This window comes from Gossypium hirsutum, chromosome D11, assembly GCF_007990345.1.
Source record: "Gossypium hirsutum isolate 1008001.06 chromosome D11, Gossypium_hirsutum_v2.1, whole genome shotgun sequence".
NCBI lineage: Eukaryota > Viridiplantae > Streptophyta > Magnoliopsida > Malvales > Malvaceae > Gossypium > Gossypium hirsutum.
In genome coordinates this window covers 65,834,249-65,849,114 of record NC_053447.1, presented here as the reverse complement: position 1 = coordinate 65,849,114, position 14,866 = coordinate 65,834,249, and the positions used below count along the sequence as shown (strand labels likewise).

Below are 14,866 nucleotides of genomic sequence, written 5' to 3'. Positions count from 1 at the left end.
TAAAACATAGGAGTTGCAAAAAAGTGATAGTGTTAGGATTAGAATAATCAGGTGTGTGTCCTATTCATAAGTGAATCATGTAATTTGGTGATAATCGAATGCATGTGTATATAAATCATGTTGAACCGAATTTGTATGTATGTACCCTTAAGTTTTGGCTGAATGTATAGTGTCCTCCAAAGTAGCCGAATGTGATGTGTGTTAATTTGGGGTGCTTGTCAAATGTGTTTATGTTTATTTTATAGTTGGTCCAATGTGCCTAAGGGCTTGTTTGCTATGACTAAGCATGTATAGACTACTAATGTAAGATACGGTATTGTTATCACATGTTTATTGAATGCATGAGGACATGCTGATGCTTCTGTGTCTACTGATTGCATGACTGAAAACATGTCACTGTTTCTGTATTTATTGATTGCATGAAAGGTATGCCACTACTACTGATTTATTGATCGCATGTTAAAACATGCCGCAGTTTTGCATTGTATCTGATTCTATCATGTACGTTATGCCATTCTATTACATGGGGTTGGGAAGATTGGTGACAGGGGAGTTCTGTGGAGTTATGGCGGTTTATCCACAAATATGGGAGTTTTGGTGGTCAATCTGCAAATATTGGAGTTCTGGCAGTATAGCCGTAACATTAGAGTATTGTTCGGAGTTCTGGCTATTCATCTATAAACTTTTTACTGGCAGTTTAACCGCAAATTACTGGTAGTTTATCTGCAAATATTTACTATTACTAGTGCTTTATCCACAATGAGCTACAGCTCTTACTGTTATGGTGTGTGTGGATGAATGAGTTCTAGGGAACTCATAGTGTGTAGCGGATGGATGAGTAGGAAATTGTACTAACATTCATGGACATATACGTTCTGAGAACTCTGTGATTCTGTATATTCTGAAACACTGTGATCTGTAACATTTTTATTACTGTTATCTCTGCTTACTTGCATGCTTTTGAGATCTTTGGTTCACTGATTTCTTCACACTAAGCTTTCGAGCTTACTCTCTTAGTTTACTCCCTATTGATAACCCTCAAGGATAAAATAGACTCAGCATACGAACGTCTTGTCTCAAATTTTTGGTTTAAAATTATAGTTTTTATCACTATTCGTGTCTGTAATATTTTTTATGCGAATTGTGGCATGGGTTCGATATTTTGGTATTTTGCATGGGGTAAACTACCAAAATAGTCACTTTTGTTTGCCTTGGTTACATTTTAGTCACTTATGTTTGAAATGTTACGTTTTAGTCACTTACGTTATCGTGTTGTAACATTTTAGTCACCGAGTCGTTAATTTTAGACAATGGTGTAACAGTAAGTTGATGTGGCACGCTAAATCATCATTTCAAACGAAATTTTTAGGTTAAATTCTACAATTGGTCCCTATATTTTTTCATTTTCAACAATTTAAAAATTTTCTTTTATGTTCTTCCAACTTTTTTTTCCATTCTCTTATGCTTCTCCCTCTATTTTCCTCCCTTCTTCATTTCTTTTAACATAGTTTTTCTATGCTTTCCATTTGTAATTAGTTCTCAAGCTCGCCTCACTCGAAAAAATTAAATTGTTCAAAAAAATAAAACATAAAATAACCACGTTGAAAGAAATGGAGAAGGGAGGAAAACAAAGGGAGAAACATAAGAGAATGGAAAAGAAAGAAAGTTAAAAAAACATAAAAGAAAAAATTAAATTACTTCAAACGAAAAAATATGAGGACCGATTGTATAAATTAACCTAGAATTTTTGTTTGAAATGATGATTTAATGTGCCACATCAGTTTACTGTTACACCGTTAACAGAAACTAACGGCTCAGTGACTAAAATGTTACAACGTGATAACATAAGTGACTAAAATGTAACCTGTACCAAACAAAAGTGACTATTTTGATAGTTTACCCTTTTGCATGCATTATCATTAAAACTAGTTTAGTTAAATAATTGCACGAACCTGCACATTGGTGTTTATAAGCATGTAAATTTTTTTTTTTAATAATAATGAACTAAGATCATTGTATTTTCGGTTGCAAATTTGTTCTTGAATTTCTAGAAAGTAAATTAAAAATAAAAAATGTTTCCAAAAGTAATAAGAACTTTTATATCTGAGTCTTAATCAAACTTGGCATAAATTAATGTTTTTATAAAACAAAGAGAAGCAGCCCACTACAGTTTTTCCGAAAATAAGTAAATGTTTTAAAAAGAAAGTAATTAAGTTTCTAATCTTGTTTCTTTTTTTGGATCATTTCGATGACCAATGTAGTCTTCGGAATCCGACAATAAATACTGGGCCGGGTTAGTGAGGTTACAATATTTTTAGAAAAATATAGTTTTTAAATTTTATAAATTTTTAAAACATTAAAAAATTTATAAATAATATAAATAATGTTCAAAAAGTTAAAAAAATAAATTTAATGAAAATCATTTAAAAGTTAAGTCTAAAACAAATCTAGACATATTGTTGGCAATATTTACATTTAATTTTAACAATTATTTGTCCACATTCATTCAAAACAAATTTTCCAAATTAATAAGAAAGAAAATAGACGAAATTGGAAAGACCAAATGCTCGTTTCCAAATTTTCTAAATTTTATAAAATATATTTTAAGTTGAAATTATTTATTTATGTTTTACATATTATTAAAATTGAGAATTTAATTTCAAATATACAAAAAAAATTAATAGATTTTGTAAATATGAAAGGTTGAATTTGTTGAATATTTGTTTAGAATTAAGATTAAATTGGTAGGATTTGAAAATGGTTTAAATAGGAGTTACCAAAACATAATAGATCAAAAATGTTAGTGACAAAATTTTTTTAAAAAAATTGTAGTTAAATTAACAAGATAAAAGCCTATTAACAAATGGAAAACTAATGATGTTTACCAATGGATGAATGGCGAAACAAGATTTAAAGTAGAATTTAGCAGCACATGATTTGATTCGGTTTATCAAACAAAGAATAATTGAAAACGGAAACTAACGGTAAAAGTTGGAAAGGATAGATGAAAAATAATTCATTGTTTGGCGCAAACGTCAATAATGCAGTCTTAAAATAACATTTCTTATGGAAAGCTTGATTGAAATTAACGGTGAAAAAGGACGCCACTTTACAAATTCATGTTTGAATGGAAGAAAGTGTGAAAGGCAGCCCAATATGAGGGAGATAAATAATGGCTCAACACATGAAAAACACCAATGTAGGTCCATTCAACCAACTGGGACTCATCAATTCATGTGACTAATTTTGAAATTAGATGTTCGATTCATGTTAATAGAAAGAATTTGGGAGCAACCATGAAGAATATTTTGAGGATCTCCGTCAAAAAGGTTTCAATTAACCAAAGTCAGGGTCTCTTTTTGTCGGGATGCTTAAACCTAAGTCTTGCATCGGGGAACACAATAATTGTAAGCATTTCTCACTCATTACTACTACAAAGGATTTATGCTGTGCTTAAATCTTTAGAGTCAATGCAGATTTATGCTGTGCTTTATCTTTGTTAATGCTATTGAATTATTAGTGCTACTCTTCAACTTGAGACTAAGGCTTCTATTGTAGGCTTTGCTTTTTTTTTTCCTTATAACATGGTTGGACCCACAAGATTGTACATGTTTCTTACTCAAATTATGAGTCAATGGATGCCTTACCTAAATCCTTAGAATCAAAGTATTTAAAGAATATTGAACTAACATTAGAAAAGTACTAAACTTGGTTGTTTCTCTCCTTATGATGCGCCTTACACCCATATCCAACCTTATGGCAAAACCAAGCTTCCTCCCTCCGTTTATGTTTGGGCTGCTATTCGCAACCTTTGGGGTTATTTTGTCTGCAAAATATTCTAGCATCACCGTTGATCAATCTGCTCTTCTAGCACTAAAATCTCATATAACCCATGATCCTCACAATTTCTTGGCAACCAATTGGTCTACTTCTACCTCCGTTTGTAGCTGGATTGGTGTCACATGTGGATCTAGACACCATAGAGTCACTGCTCTAAATTTGTCAAGCATGGACCTCACAGGCACCATTTCTTCTCAACTGGGAAATCTATCTTTCCTTGCTTGGCTTGACATTCATCAAAATAGTTTCCATGGCTCTTTACCCATTGAGTTAACTAATTTGCGTCGGATGAAATATTTAGACTTTGCTAACAATAGCATCAATGGAGAAATCCCATCATGGTTTGGTTGCTTCAGTAAACTTCAAAGATTGTCTCTGTACCTTAACAACTTCATTGGTGTTATCCCATCTACTCTAGGCAATTTGTCAAAACTAGAAATGTTGAGCTTGGGTGGAAATCAAATATCCGGTAGAATTCCAAATAGTTTATTCAAGTGCAAAGAGCTGAAGTTTTTATCATTGTTTAACAACTCCTTGGATGGACGTATACCTACAGAAATTGGAAATTTGACTTTGCTCGAGGCTTTGTCTCTTGGTTCCAACCACCTCGAAGGTAAACAATTCCTGGTTATTGTTTCATTCATTTTTATCTAATTTCTATCAACAATTGTTTTAAATAGTGAAGCGGGACTTTAAACAATAACTACTAAATTCAATGCTAGCAAAAACAAACTTAATCATAGAGTATATATATATTATTTATGTGAATTGAGCCATCAGCCAATTTAATTGGTGTCAAATCAGGCCAATTTCTTAGATAAGCTAAATGGCTTTGACTTTGCTAGAGAGTTTGAATCTTGGTAACAACCACCTCAAAGGTAAACAATTCCTGGTTATTGTTGCATTCATTTTTATCTAATTTCTACTAAGTTCAGTGCTAGCAAAACCAAACTTAATCATAGAGTATATATATATTATTTATGTGAATTGAGCCATCAACCAATTTAATTGGTGCCAAACGGAATGTAGTCAGATTTTTAATGCAGTTCCTGATTAACCCTTAGTAGCAGGTAGGAACACATCGGAACCCATAGTCACCTCCACAACCCCATGCTTGAGGAATAACTGAGTGAGATATGTCGTCAATCCCTGTTCTTTGTGAAAGATATGAATTTAGGTTTTCAGTTGTAACAGTTTTAGTCGAAAAGTCAAAGTTGGCTTATGATTGGTTGAGTTGTAATTATAACTTTCTTTTTATATTGTTGTAGTTTATTTTAGGTTCTTACAAAAGTAATGCTTGTGTCTAATGAAAAAATTATTCGTAAACAATAAAACATAGTTATAGTGTAAATCTTTAACGGTTTTATGTCAGTTCAGCCATCAACCAATTATTTGGTTTAGGAGTTTGTTTCTAATTTTCCTTCCTATTCTGGCATGTCTGTGTATTTAGCATCACATGTTTTACTAACCGCTTTCGTCAGTTCTATCCTTTTATTTTGGCCGAGAAAAAAATACTTAAAAGAAACTTCTCTAAGTGGCATAAAAGTATAAATTTTTAGAAAATTATGTTGAAAACAAAACACCTAGTCATAAACAATGAGTTATTAGATTGAATTTATTTGATACTTGTAAAAATAGAATATCAGTAATGACAATATATCGCAAAGAAAAGAGAAATAAAAATAAAGAACACACAGATTTTTACGTGGAAAGCCTTTTGGGAAAAAAACCACAGGCAGAGGAAAAGAAAATTCACTATGTCAAATTCGAATGATTCCAAGAGGAGTTTCGACTACATCTATTTATAGGTTGAAAAAAAACCTAATTCTAATCAAAGTCGAATATATTATGCTAATAAATGTTAAATATGTTATACTCATAAATACTAAATCTTCTAGAAAGAAGATGTATTTTGTTTACCTTGACTTGCAATCAATCTCTTAGAATTTAGGTCACACAACTCTAACAATACTAATAAAAATTTTAAATTTTACATTAAATTAATTTATGTTATGAATTATAATTTGGACGTATTTCTTAGCCTTTTGGAAACAACGTTTTTTTTTAAAACAAAATTATTGAATTAACATCAAACTTGTAACTAAGCTATTTCCATCCACTTGATTTGCCTTAATTAATTTTTGGTCAGCCATAGTTGATGGTATGAGAGAAATAGAATAAATAAATTGTTAATTATATGTTTTTTCATCTATTTTTAGAAATCTTATTTCACTCAAGTACATTATTCTTTCTAATAACTACTTAACAAATATAATATCATTTTTTTCATCAAAAATTTTCTTCTCCTTTGTTGTTACATTTATGTAATTCCTTTTAGTTGTCGTTCCATATTATTAATTAGCTTTACAATCTTTTTAGTTTCTTAATATATTACTTTTAGCTTAAAAAAATAGGGCAACTATTTTGAGTATAAGAAACAAATTTGAGTTACAAATTGTCAAAGGTTCAACTGTGTTCGAGTATTTATTAAAATTTCTCTATATCCTGGGTTACTTCTAAGTTAGCTATCTACGTTAAACATACACACACAAAGATAACATAGTTCTAGCACCAAGCTATTTTGACCAATTTATTTATATTTTTAGGTGAAATCCCATCAACTATTGGAAACTTGACCACTCTCGAAGCTATTAATCTTTCCGTTAACAACTTATCAGGTATAATATCTTATTTTTTCTTTTTGTTGTTACATTTATGCGATCCCTTTTTAGTTGTTATATATTATTAATTAGCTTTTGACTTAAAAAAAATCAATTATACATTTAATGCTTTAACTATTTTAACATAAGAAAAATATAGGAAATATTGGTACGAGTAAAATGAGAGCAATAATATTCTTAAAAATAATAGAGACTGCTTTTCTAAGGCAAGTTAATTCCATAAAAGTAGAAATTTTTAGAAAAATATGTTGAAAACAAAACACCTAGTCATGAACAACCAGTTATTACAAGTATTTTATTAAAACTCCTAATTTACTAAAAGTAAATTTATTTGGTGATAAGAAAAGAGTTAAATTTTACATTAAATTAGTTTAAGGTTTGATTTTTAATTAGGACCTACTTTATACCCTTTTGAATCACATTAGATTTGTAATTAGCTATTTTTTTTTATCCTTTAGATATGCCTTATTACTTATGTGTTGATATTATCGAATAGGAAAGAAATAGAGTACATGATTTCTCTTAGCTTTGATTACAGAGTACATGGTTGATATTATATGTTTCAGACTTATACCTACCCGCATTCACCCACTGTTATTGTCTCTTTAATTTCTCTTCTTCACACAACTCCCACAGTCTCACAAAATACAACCATGAAGTAGCTTTGATTTTTGACGATTTTAAGGTTTATTATAAAAATAATTAATAAATTTTGATTTTTTTGTGAAATAAATTTTGATAATTTTAATTATATATTTTAGGTGAAATTCCGTCGAATATTGGAAATCTTATTTCTCTCACAGACATCGATCTTTCTGATAACTACTTAACAGGTATAATATCATCTTTATTCTCTATTTTGTTGTTACTGTTATGCAGTCTCTTCTAGTTATAATAGTTGATGTTTTTATCATTGCATAACAACTCTTTGGAGGGAACTATGCCTATAGAAATTGGAAACTTGACTATGGCCCAATCTTTGTATTCTGGTTACAACAAGCTCATTATCATGTGAGTTCTTACTAGTTTCGTTACTGTTCAACTCCTCAGTCCCTTTTCACCTAGACTATATCCCGGGGTCTAGCGACATTTTCGGGTTCCTAGTAGTCTATATGTGCAGATATATGTGTGTGTCCATATGTGCAGATATATGTGTTTGTTTACTGATTCCTTAGCAAAAAATTGAATCAATATGCTTATCACTATTATAAACGTTTGGCTTAAAATGCACATGTGTTTTTGAAAATTTGTGGCGAGAGATAAATAGCAAGCAGTTTAGGGAAACATATTGTATGCAATAGTATCAGTTGTTTGACATTAGCTAATCCCTGTTAACTAATAAAAGTTTCTAATATATATGTATGTTCAGCTTCGATGATGTATCCTATGAACAAAACTATTAAGCGTGAACTATTTTATTCCATCTAATTTTCATCATCATTTGAACTATAAATTCGAGTATTATAATTAAAATATTTTTGGGTTGTCATAAGTACTATAAAACTAAACAAAACTTGCACATTAAAAAATAGGTAAATGAAACGGACACTAATATGCTCAACAAATAAATTAAGAGTTCGCTAGGAAAATAATTACAAATATTTACTGATTTAATTCTATGTTTCAGGTGAAATTCCTCTTGTTATTGGAAACTTGACTTCTCTTCGAGTGCTTTATCTTAGCAATAACAAATTGACAGGTATAATTTCATGTTTCTTTTATTCTTTTTGCTATTAAATTTATGCAATATTTTTAAGTAAATAAAATAAAAGTTACCTTAAAAGATTAAAACCTAGAGTCATTATTATGCATTTAGAAAATGTAAGATGTTATGAAGTAAATTAAGCAATCATTTGATCATAAAAAGGATTATATGGAACAATTACTCCACATTAGCATAGGTTACTTCTATTCAATTATCACACTTTTAAAAAATGTCAACGTTTTGTGGTATTTCTAACTCAATCAATATATATTCTATATATATATAAGCCAGAACTTCAAAACTAATAAAAATGATTGATTAAAATATCTTTTTGAACTAAAATATGTAATTTTATTAAAATATAATATATAATTAAACTCTACTAAAGTTTTAGTTTAATATTTTCATTATTAGACAGCTTAAAATAATATATTTCGACTCAAATATTTAAATGCAAACATGGGTAATAATCATTTGGTGAGGACAATGGCTTTCAGAAATCAGAAACATGACGTCCCTATGCATTTCTCCGTAGCATGGAACAACTTTTTATATAAGCAAAACCAAATGTCCTGCTTTACTAATATTCTTAAAAATAAGAAAGCGACTTACCTTAAAACTTCGTTTTATATTGCTCTACTTTTTTATGTTTTTATTTTCTTTATATACTCATATTTTTTGCTGTAAAAATAATAATTGCTAATTTGATAATCTCACCTCAAATTTACAAATTTTTATAAAGAAACTATTTGAATTGCCAAAAGTTTAGGTATGTTTAGGTATTTATTGGAACTCCACATCCTAAGTTCACCATCTACCTTATGGCAGAAATTAGCTTATTCGTCCCTTTTGATCCATCATTTTTCTTTGCTTCCCATATTTGTTCATCCATAACTTTCTTTGTTCTTGCTTTAATTAACTGAAGTGATGATTTCTTTTTGTTGGATGATTTTGAGATTTTGAGTGACATATTATGGGACCAATGTATCCAATCCTCCTCTACAATTATGAATTTTGTGTTTAGTGTTTGACAGTTTTTTTTTGGATGTTTTAGTTTTTCCTTTTTATGATCTATGCGGTGTTTTTTTCTGGCACAAAGATAAATTTTTTTTTACTATTAATAAAAATTACCATTTATAAGTAAGACTTCTAATTTCACTAAAAGTATTTTACTAAGAAAATTTATTTGATATAATAACAAAAATTTTAAATTTTATTTAAATTTTACATTGAATTAATTTATTCTTAATTTATTTATTTTTTTAAGTATTTTTTTCTTTATTCTCCTTTTTGTTATTAAATTTATGCAATCTTTTAAAGTAATTAAAATAAAATTAACCTTAAAAGATTAAAACCTTAGAGTCATTATTATGCATTTAGAAAATGTAAGATGTTATATGAAGTAATTTAACCTCGTTTGCACCACTACACTCAACAAAATTTAACATAATTTATCAAGATAAAACAATCATACATTATGTTGTAATTTAGGTTTCAAAAATGTTAACTCATAAGAAAATGTCAAGATTTAGATGAAAATTTATATCTATTTATAATCTCATATTTTTCATTTTAAATTTATATTTTTTTGGCTAAGAATTTTATAACACTATAAGAATCAATTAGAGTCATTCTCATGCATCTATAAAGGTTAGATGTTGTGAAATAGATTATTCATTTATACACTTCATCCATGTGTATACATAGCAAATATTATTTATTTACATTTTTTTCCAAATAAAATTGAAGTTATGAATATTATTTCATTCAAGAAAAAGTTATGAATATTATTGTGTTTATATTTTTTTTAATGAAATTATTTTGTATAAAAAGATAGAAGCACTCGCAAATTAATAGTTGTTACTTATATAAAAAATTAAGATTTAACCCACAAATTAGTACTTAAATTATGCCATTTTTCTTCATGTATCTGAACTTTTTTTTGTTAATAGTGATACCTAAACTATCCTCTATTATCCAATTACTCTGTTAATAGTGATATCTAAACTTTACACAAACATTCAATTAAACAATGTTAAAGAAAGAGATATAAAGAATAGAATAAAGGAAAAGAGATGCACATGGATTTATCGATGAAAGCATAGCTTTGGAACAATCTTCCCTCGTGAGAATCCCACCTTTATGCCTCATTCGACCCCTAAGCTCATAAAAAGACTCAATTTACACTTTTTATTAAATTAAAACTAAAATACAAAAACTAACTAAAGCATAACCAAAATGCTCATATCCAAGCTCTTTAAGTATGAAAAAGTTTAATCTACTACACCGAATTACGGTAGATCAAACTCCCCTACACTTAAGCCATTGCTTGTTCCCAAGCAATGGAAACATATAATTAAAATAAACAAAGAAAAAAGAATGGAAAAATAAACATAAAAACATAAAGAAAATTTTAATTGTAAAAAAAGGCAAACTAAAAAAATTTGGCTTGGTTCCTTTCTTTAAACAAGCTAGAGTTAGTGAAGATGGATGTAAATAAGAACCTCAAACCTAAACTCCCCTACACTTAACTTTTCATTTGTCCTCAAGTAAACCCAAGTCTAGACACATAGCATGCAATAAGAAGATGTCCCTTGGATTTTATTACTACTATGAACATTGTTATCAACTATTAAAGATATAACAATTCTTATCATACATGTAACTTAATCTTGATAATTTAATGTCTTGGAAACTTTTTAAAGTAAATAGGAACTAGTTTACAAATTTACATTACTAACAAACTAGAAGTAATTCCCACAACCAAATGTTTAACAATATCACTGTTAACATAAATCAAATAGATATATAGTAGACACAATCATGTGAATCAACAACTATTCATTAAGTATAATTGTTAGCAATTTTGGAAGATTATGCATAGAGAACACTTAAGTCACATTGGTCTTCTAAGCTTGTAATGTTCTAAGGCTTAGGACAGTATGAGTTCAAAGAAAGATATGAGATATGACTGAAAACAGTTCAAACACTAGAAATAGTTAGGCACATAACATTGTTCCCTCTCTTCCCCCTTAATGTCCCATCCAAGCTCATCATCTTTTGTCTCCATCTCTCACCTACCTTATCTCTCTATGTAAGAAGATACAATATAATACTAGCAACTATGATTGACTTAAGGAGTTTTGGTGCACTGATTACTGAGTTTTCTCTCACTTTTGTGACTTTTTATTTTGTATAATACTAGCAACAATATAATATTGCTTACCTTTTGCCTCAGAACGTGAACTCTACCTCTGCTAGGTAGTATTTTGAGCCACAAAATCCCCCAGTTCACCATTTCTCACTACTTCCCCAATAGCATCCTTCAGAGAAAAGCAATCATCAATCTTATGCCCTCCGTCGTTGTGGAAAGCACATCTGTCTCTCAAACCTAACCTCCTAACACTGTGCCTCATAGGTGGAAGGCTCAATAAAATACCTAGACTCTTCACCTAATTCAAAACATAGGTATGCATAACATTCAATGGGGTATAATATTTGAACTTACTTTGAGGAACATACCTCCATGTGTGTTCAAGTTTGGATCTTTAGAATGTTCTAGCCATCTTACTCACTGTACAAGCCCAATTTGCCCCGAGGCCCAATTATAAAAACAAACCCCAAAGCCCACTACAAAACAACCCAAACCCCAATTACATGCCAAAGCCCAATGTCTAGCCCAATTTCCCATGGCTCAAACGACCCAAAGCAAAGCAAAAAAAAGGGGTCTGGAAACCCTAGCCCTAGGTGCGCCGCACCTAGGGTCTTCTGACCCCTGACCTCCTGCCACGTCGCGCCGCACGTCACGTCTCCACCTGCTTCACCTGCAAACAATAAAGAAAAACCATAGCAGTAGCAAGTGGGGGATTTGTAATGAAAAAGGCTATATAAAGCCATTTAACAAATTGTAAAGGGGGGCTGGTTCTTTTTCACAAAGATTTCAGATAATAAAAAACAAAAAAACATTTAAGGTGATTTTCATATTTTTAGATCTATTTTTATTTTTCAGTTTTTCTCTATTTATATAAACACAAAAAACGAAGAGAAAAGGGAGTACCTGGTAGATCCCACGGCCATCGTCGGGGGTCCCTTCAATCGTTGAAATCGGACCGAGAAAGGGCGTAGGAGGTCCCTTTTCTTCGGTCTATTGAATCAAGGAGGAAGGGCTTGAAAACTAAAGAAAAAAACAAAGTTCTTGACCGCCTCGCCGCCGTGCACGGCGATTCCGACACCGGCGAGCGGCGGCCGGTGCGGTGGCCCTTCGACGGGACCTTGGTCGTTCTCTGGAGAAAGAGAGGGGGGCTGTTGAGAGAAAAAAATAGTTTTCAAATTTTTTTAAGGGGTGGAGGGGAATGAATTTTAGAAGAAATTTTTGGTTTAAATGCTAAAATGAAACGGCGCTGTTTTGGCCTGTTTCGTTCGGCCTCAAAACGACGTCGTTTTGAGGCCTTCCGACCCGACCCGACCCGAACTGCCTAGGATTCGCGTGTTTTTAGACTTGAGGGGTTATTTGCGCTTTCAGTCCTTCCGCTTTTGAGGCTGTTTACAATTGGGTCCTATCCCCTTTTATTATTTGTTTTAATTTTGCCCCGAATTTCCACATCTGTTTCAATTTGGTCCAGAGCTCATGTGTCTGGGTTTTGGCAGAACGACACCATTTGACTGTCAGGGGATAATTTCTTAGTTAGTCCTTCCCATTTTCGCACGAGTCACAATTTAATCCATTTGTTTGTTTTCAGTTTTGATTTTGCCCCTATGATTTAGTTTATTTTCAGTTTAATTTTTTTAGCTATTTTATTATTAAATTAACTATTTTAATCCTATTACAACTATTATTATATTATTAATATTATTATTATTATATTTTCCTATTATATATATATGTATATTTACGTTACTATTATTATACCATTTAGTTTTACATTGTTATTGTTATATTTTATTTATATCTAGTTATTTAAATTTTGAATATATTTGTCCTATTATTATTACTACTATAACTATTTTTATATATCATCTTATTATATATATCTATATATCTCTTTATAGACACGTTTTTTAGCTTATATAAATGCATATGTTTTGTTATACATACATACATATACGTCTATATCCATCATTCATTTTTATAAGATATATGTATACACATCTATTTTTTATATATATATACATACTTACATTGTTTTATTTTACGATATACATACTTATATTTTTATATCTTATAATTTATATATATTTTCACATTTTCATAATTTTATATACATACATATATAGTCCCCTTATATGTACATATTTCTCATTTTATAATTTTCATCTATTTTCCTTTTTTTATGTTCGTTTATGTACTTATTTATATGTTCATTTTTATGCTTTAGTTTATTTATGTATTTATTTGCTATGGTATATGCATGATTGATTCATTTTATTATTCGTTTTTGTTCATATTTTTTATTCACATCATCATGTTTATTATTCCATCATGCATATAAATATCATATTTCAAAAAAAAAGGGAAAATATTTCTAATTGAGGCAATATTTGGCGTTTGGAAATTCGAGAAAACATGCCCTAAGGTGCTGGGTGTTGATTTTTCTCGTTCAACCAAATGGCTTAATATCCTTTTCAAAAATTTCAAAATAAGGCAATGTTCTGCGTTTGAAAATTCGAGGAACGTGCCCTAAGGTGCTGGGTGTCGATTTTTCTCGTTCAACCAAATGGCTTAATATCCTTTTCAAAAATTACAAAATAAGGCAATGTTTTGCGTTTGGAAATTCGAGGAACGTGCCCTAAGGTGCTGGGTTTTGATTTCTCGTTTAACCAAATTGCCAAATATCCTCTTGAATTTTAATCCATGCCATTTGAGTTTTTTTAAGGATCGTATTTTAAATTTCTTTAAAGTTTTCAGTTTTTCGACACTAAGACATTAAGTAATCAACTAGGTACCAATTTTGGGCGTATCGAGGGTGCTAATCCTTCCTCGTGCGTAACCAACTCCCGAACCCGTTTTTCTGAATTTCGTGGACCAAACTTGTTGTTTTAATAAAATCAAATCGTTTATTAAAAACAACCACTTTTCGAGGTGATCCAATCACACATCAGTAAAAAGGATTGGTGGCGACTCCCATTTTCGTTTTCATTTTTTCAAAACCCAAGTCGACCCTGTTTTTATCCAAAAAATGGTGTCAACAGCTTGGCGACTCCACTGGGAACTTTAAATAAGAGAGCCAAGCCACGAGTTGATTATTTCTTGTCTTTTTGTCGAAAGTTGAAAATTTGGTTTAAATATACAATCCTCTCATTGCATTTCATTTGTTTTGAGTTATAATCATGTTTTGTATTTTAATTTTTTATATATCTCTGCACATTGCATTGCATGACCGTTGGTCACACCTTTTAAGTGGGAGCGAGAAGCTACTCCTTCGTGAGGTTTTCACCTCCGTGCAGGATAGTGGATCGCTTTCGGGATACATCCGTACCTATGTCTTTGTGAGATTTTCATCTCCGTGCAGGCATAGGGAAATGTATTCCCCTGAACTGAACTCGGTCCGTATGAGCCTATAATGGGAGAGGATCGAGGAATTTGCTGGTTCGGTTACCTTTGCTTTAGAACCAAACCTCATGTAGTGGAATTAGGAACTTA

At 30.6% G+C, this 14,866-nt stretch overlaps 1 protein-coding gene across 1 annotated transcript; it reads left to right on the top strand.

The window, feature by feature from the left end:
• Positions 1 to 3,729: 3,729 nt before the first annotated feature.
• Positions 3,730 to 7,423, top strand: LOC107955192 (leucine-rich repeat receptor-like serine/threonine-protein kinase BAM2). Its single transcript, XM_041104387.1, has 4 exons — positions 3,730 to 4,453; positions 6,447 to 6,518; positions 7,283 to 7,354; positions 7,401 to 7,423. Exons 1-4 carry the CDS (start codon positions 3,730 to 3,732, stop codon positions 7,421 to 7,423), a joined length of 891 nt encoding a protein of 296 aa, XP_040960321.1.
• Positions 7,424 to 14,866: the final 7,443 nt, after the last annotated feature.

Coding starts and splice junctions, on each gene's coding strand:
- LOC107955192 (XM_041104387.1), top strand. CDS start 3,730: ATGCGCCTTACACCCATATCCAACCTTATGGCAAAACCAAGCTTCCTC. Junction 4,454..6,446: donor TGGTTCCAACCACCTCGAAG/GTAAACAATTCC, acceptor TTATATTTTTAG/GTGAAATCCCATCAACTATT. Junction 7,355..7,400: donor TTCTGATAACTACTTAACAG/GTATAATATCAT, acceptor ACTGTTATGCAG/TCTCTTCTAGTTATAATAGT.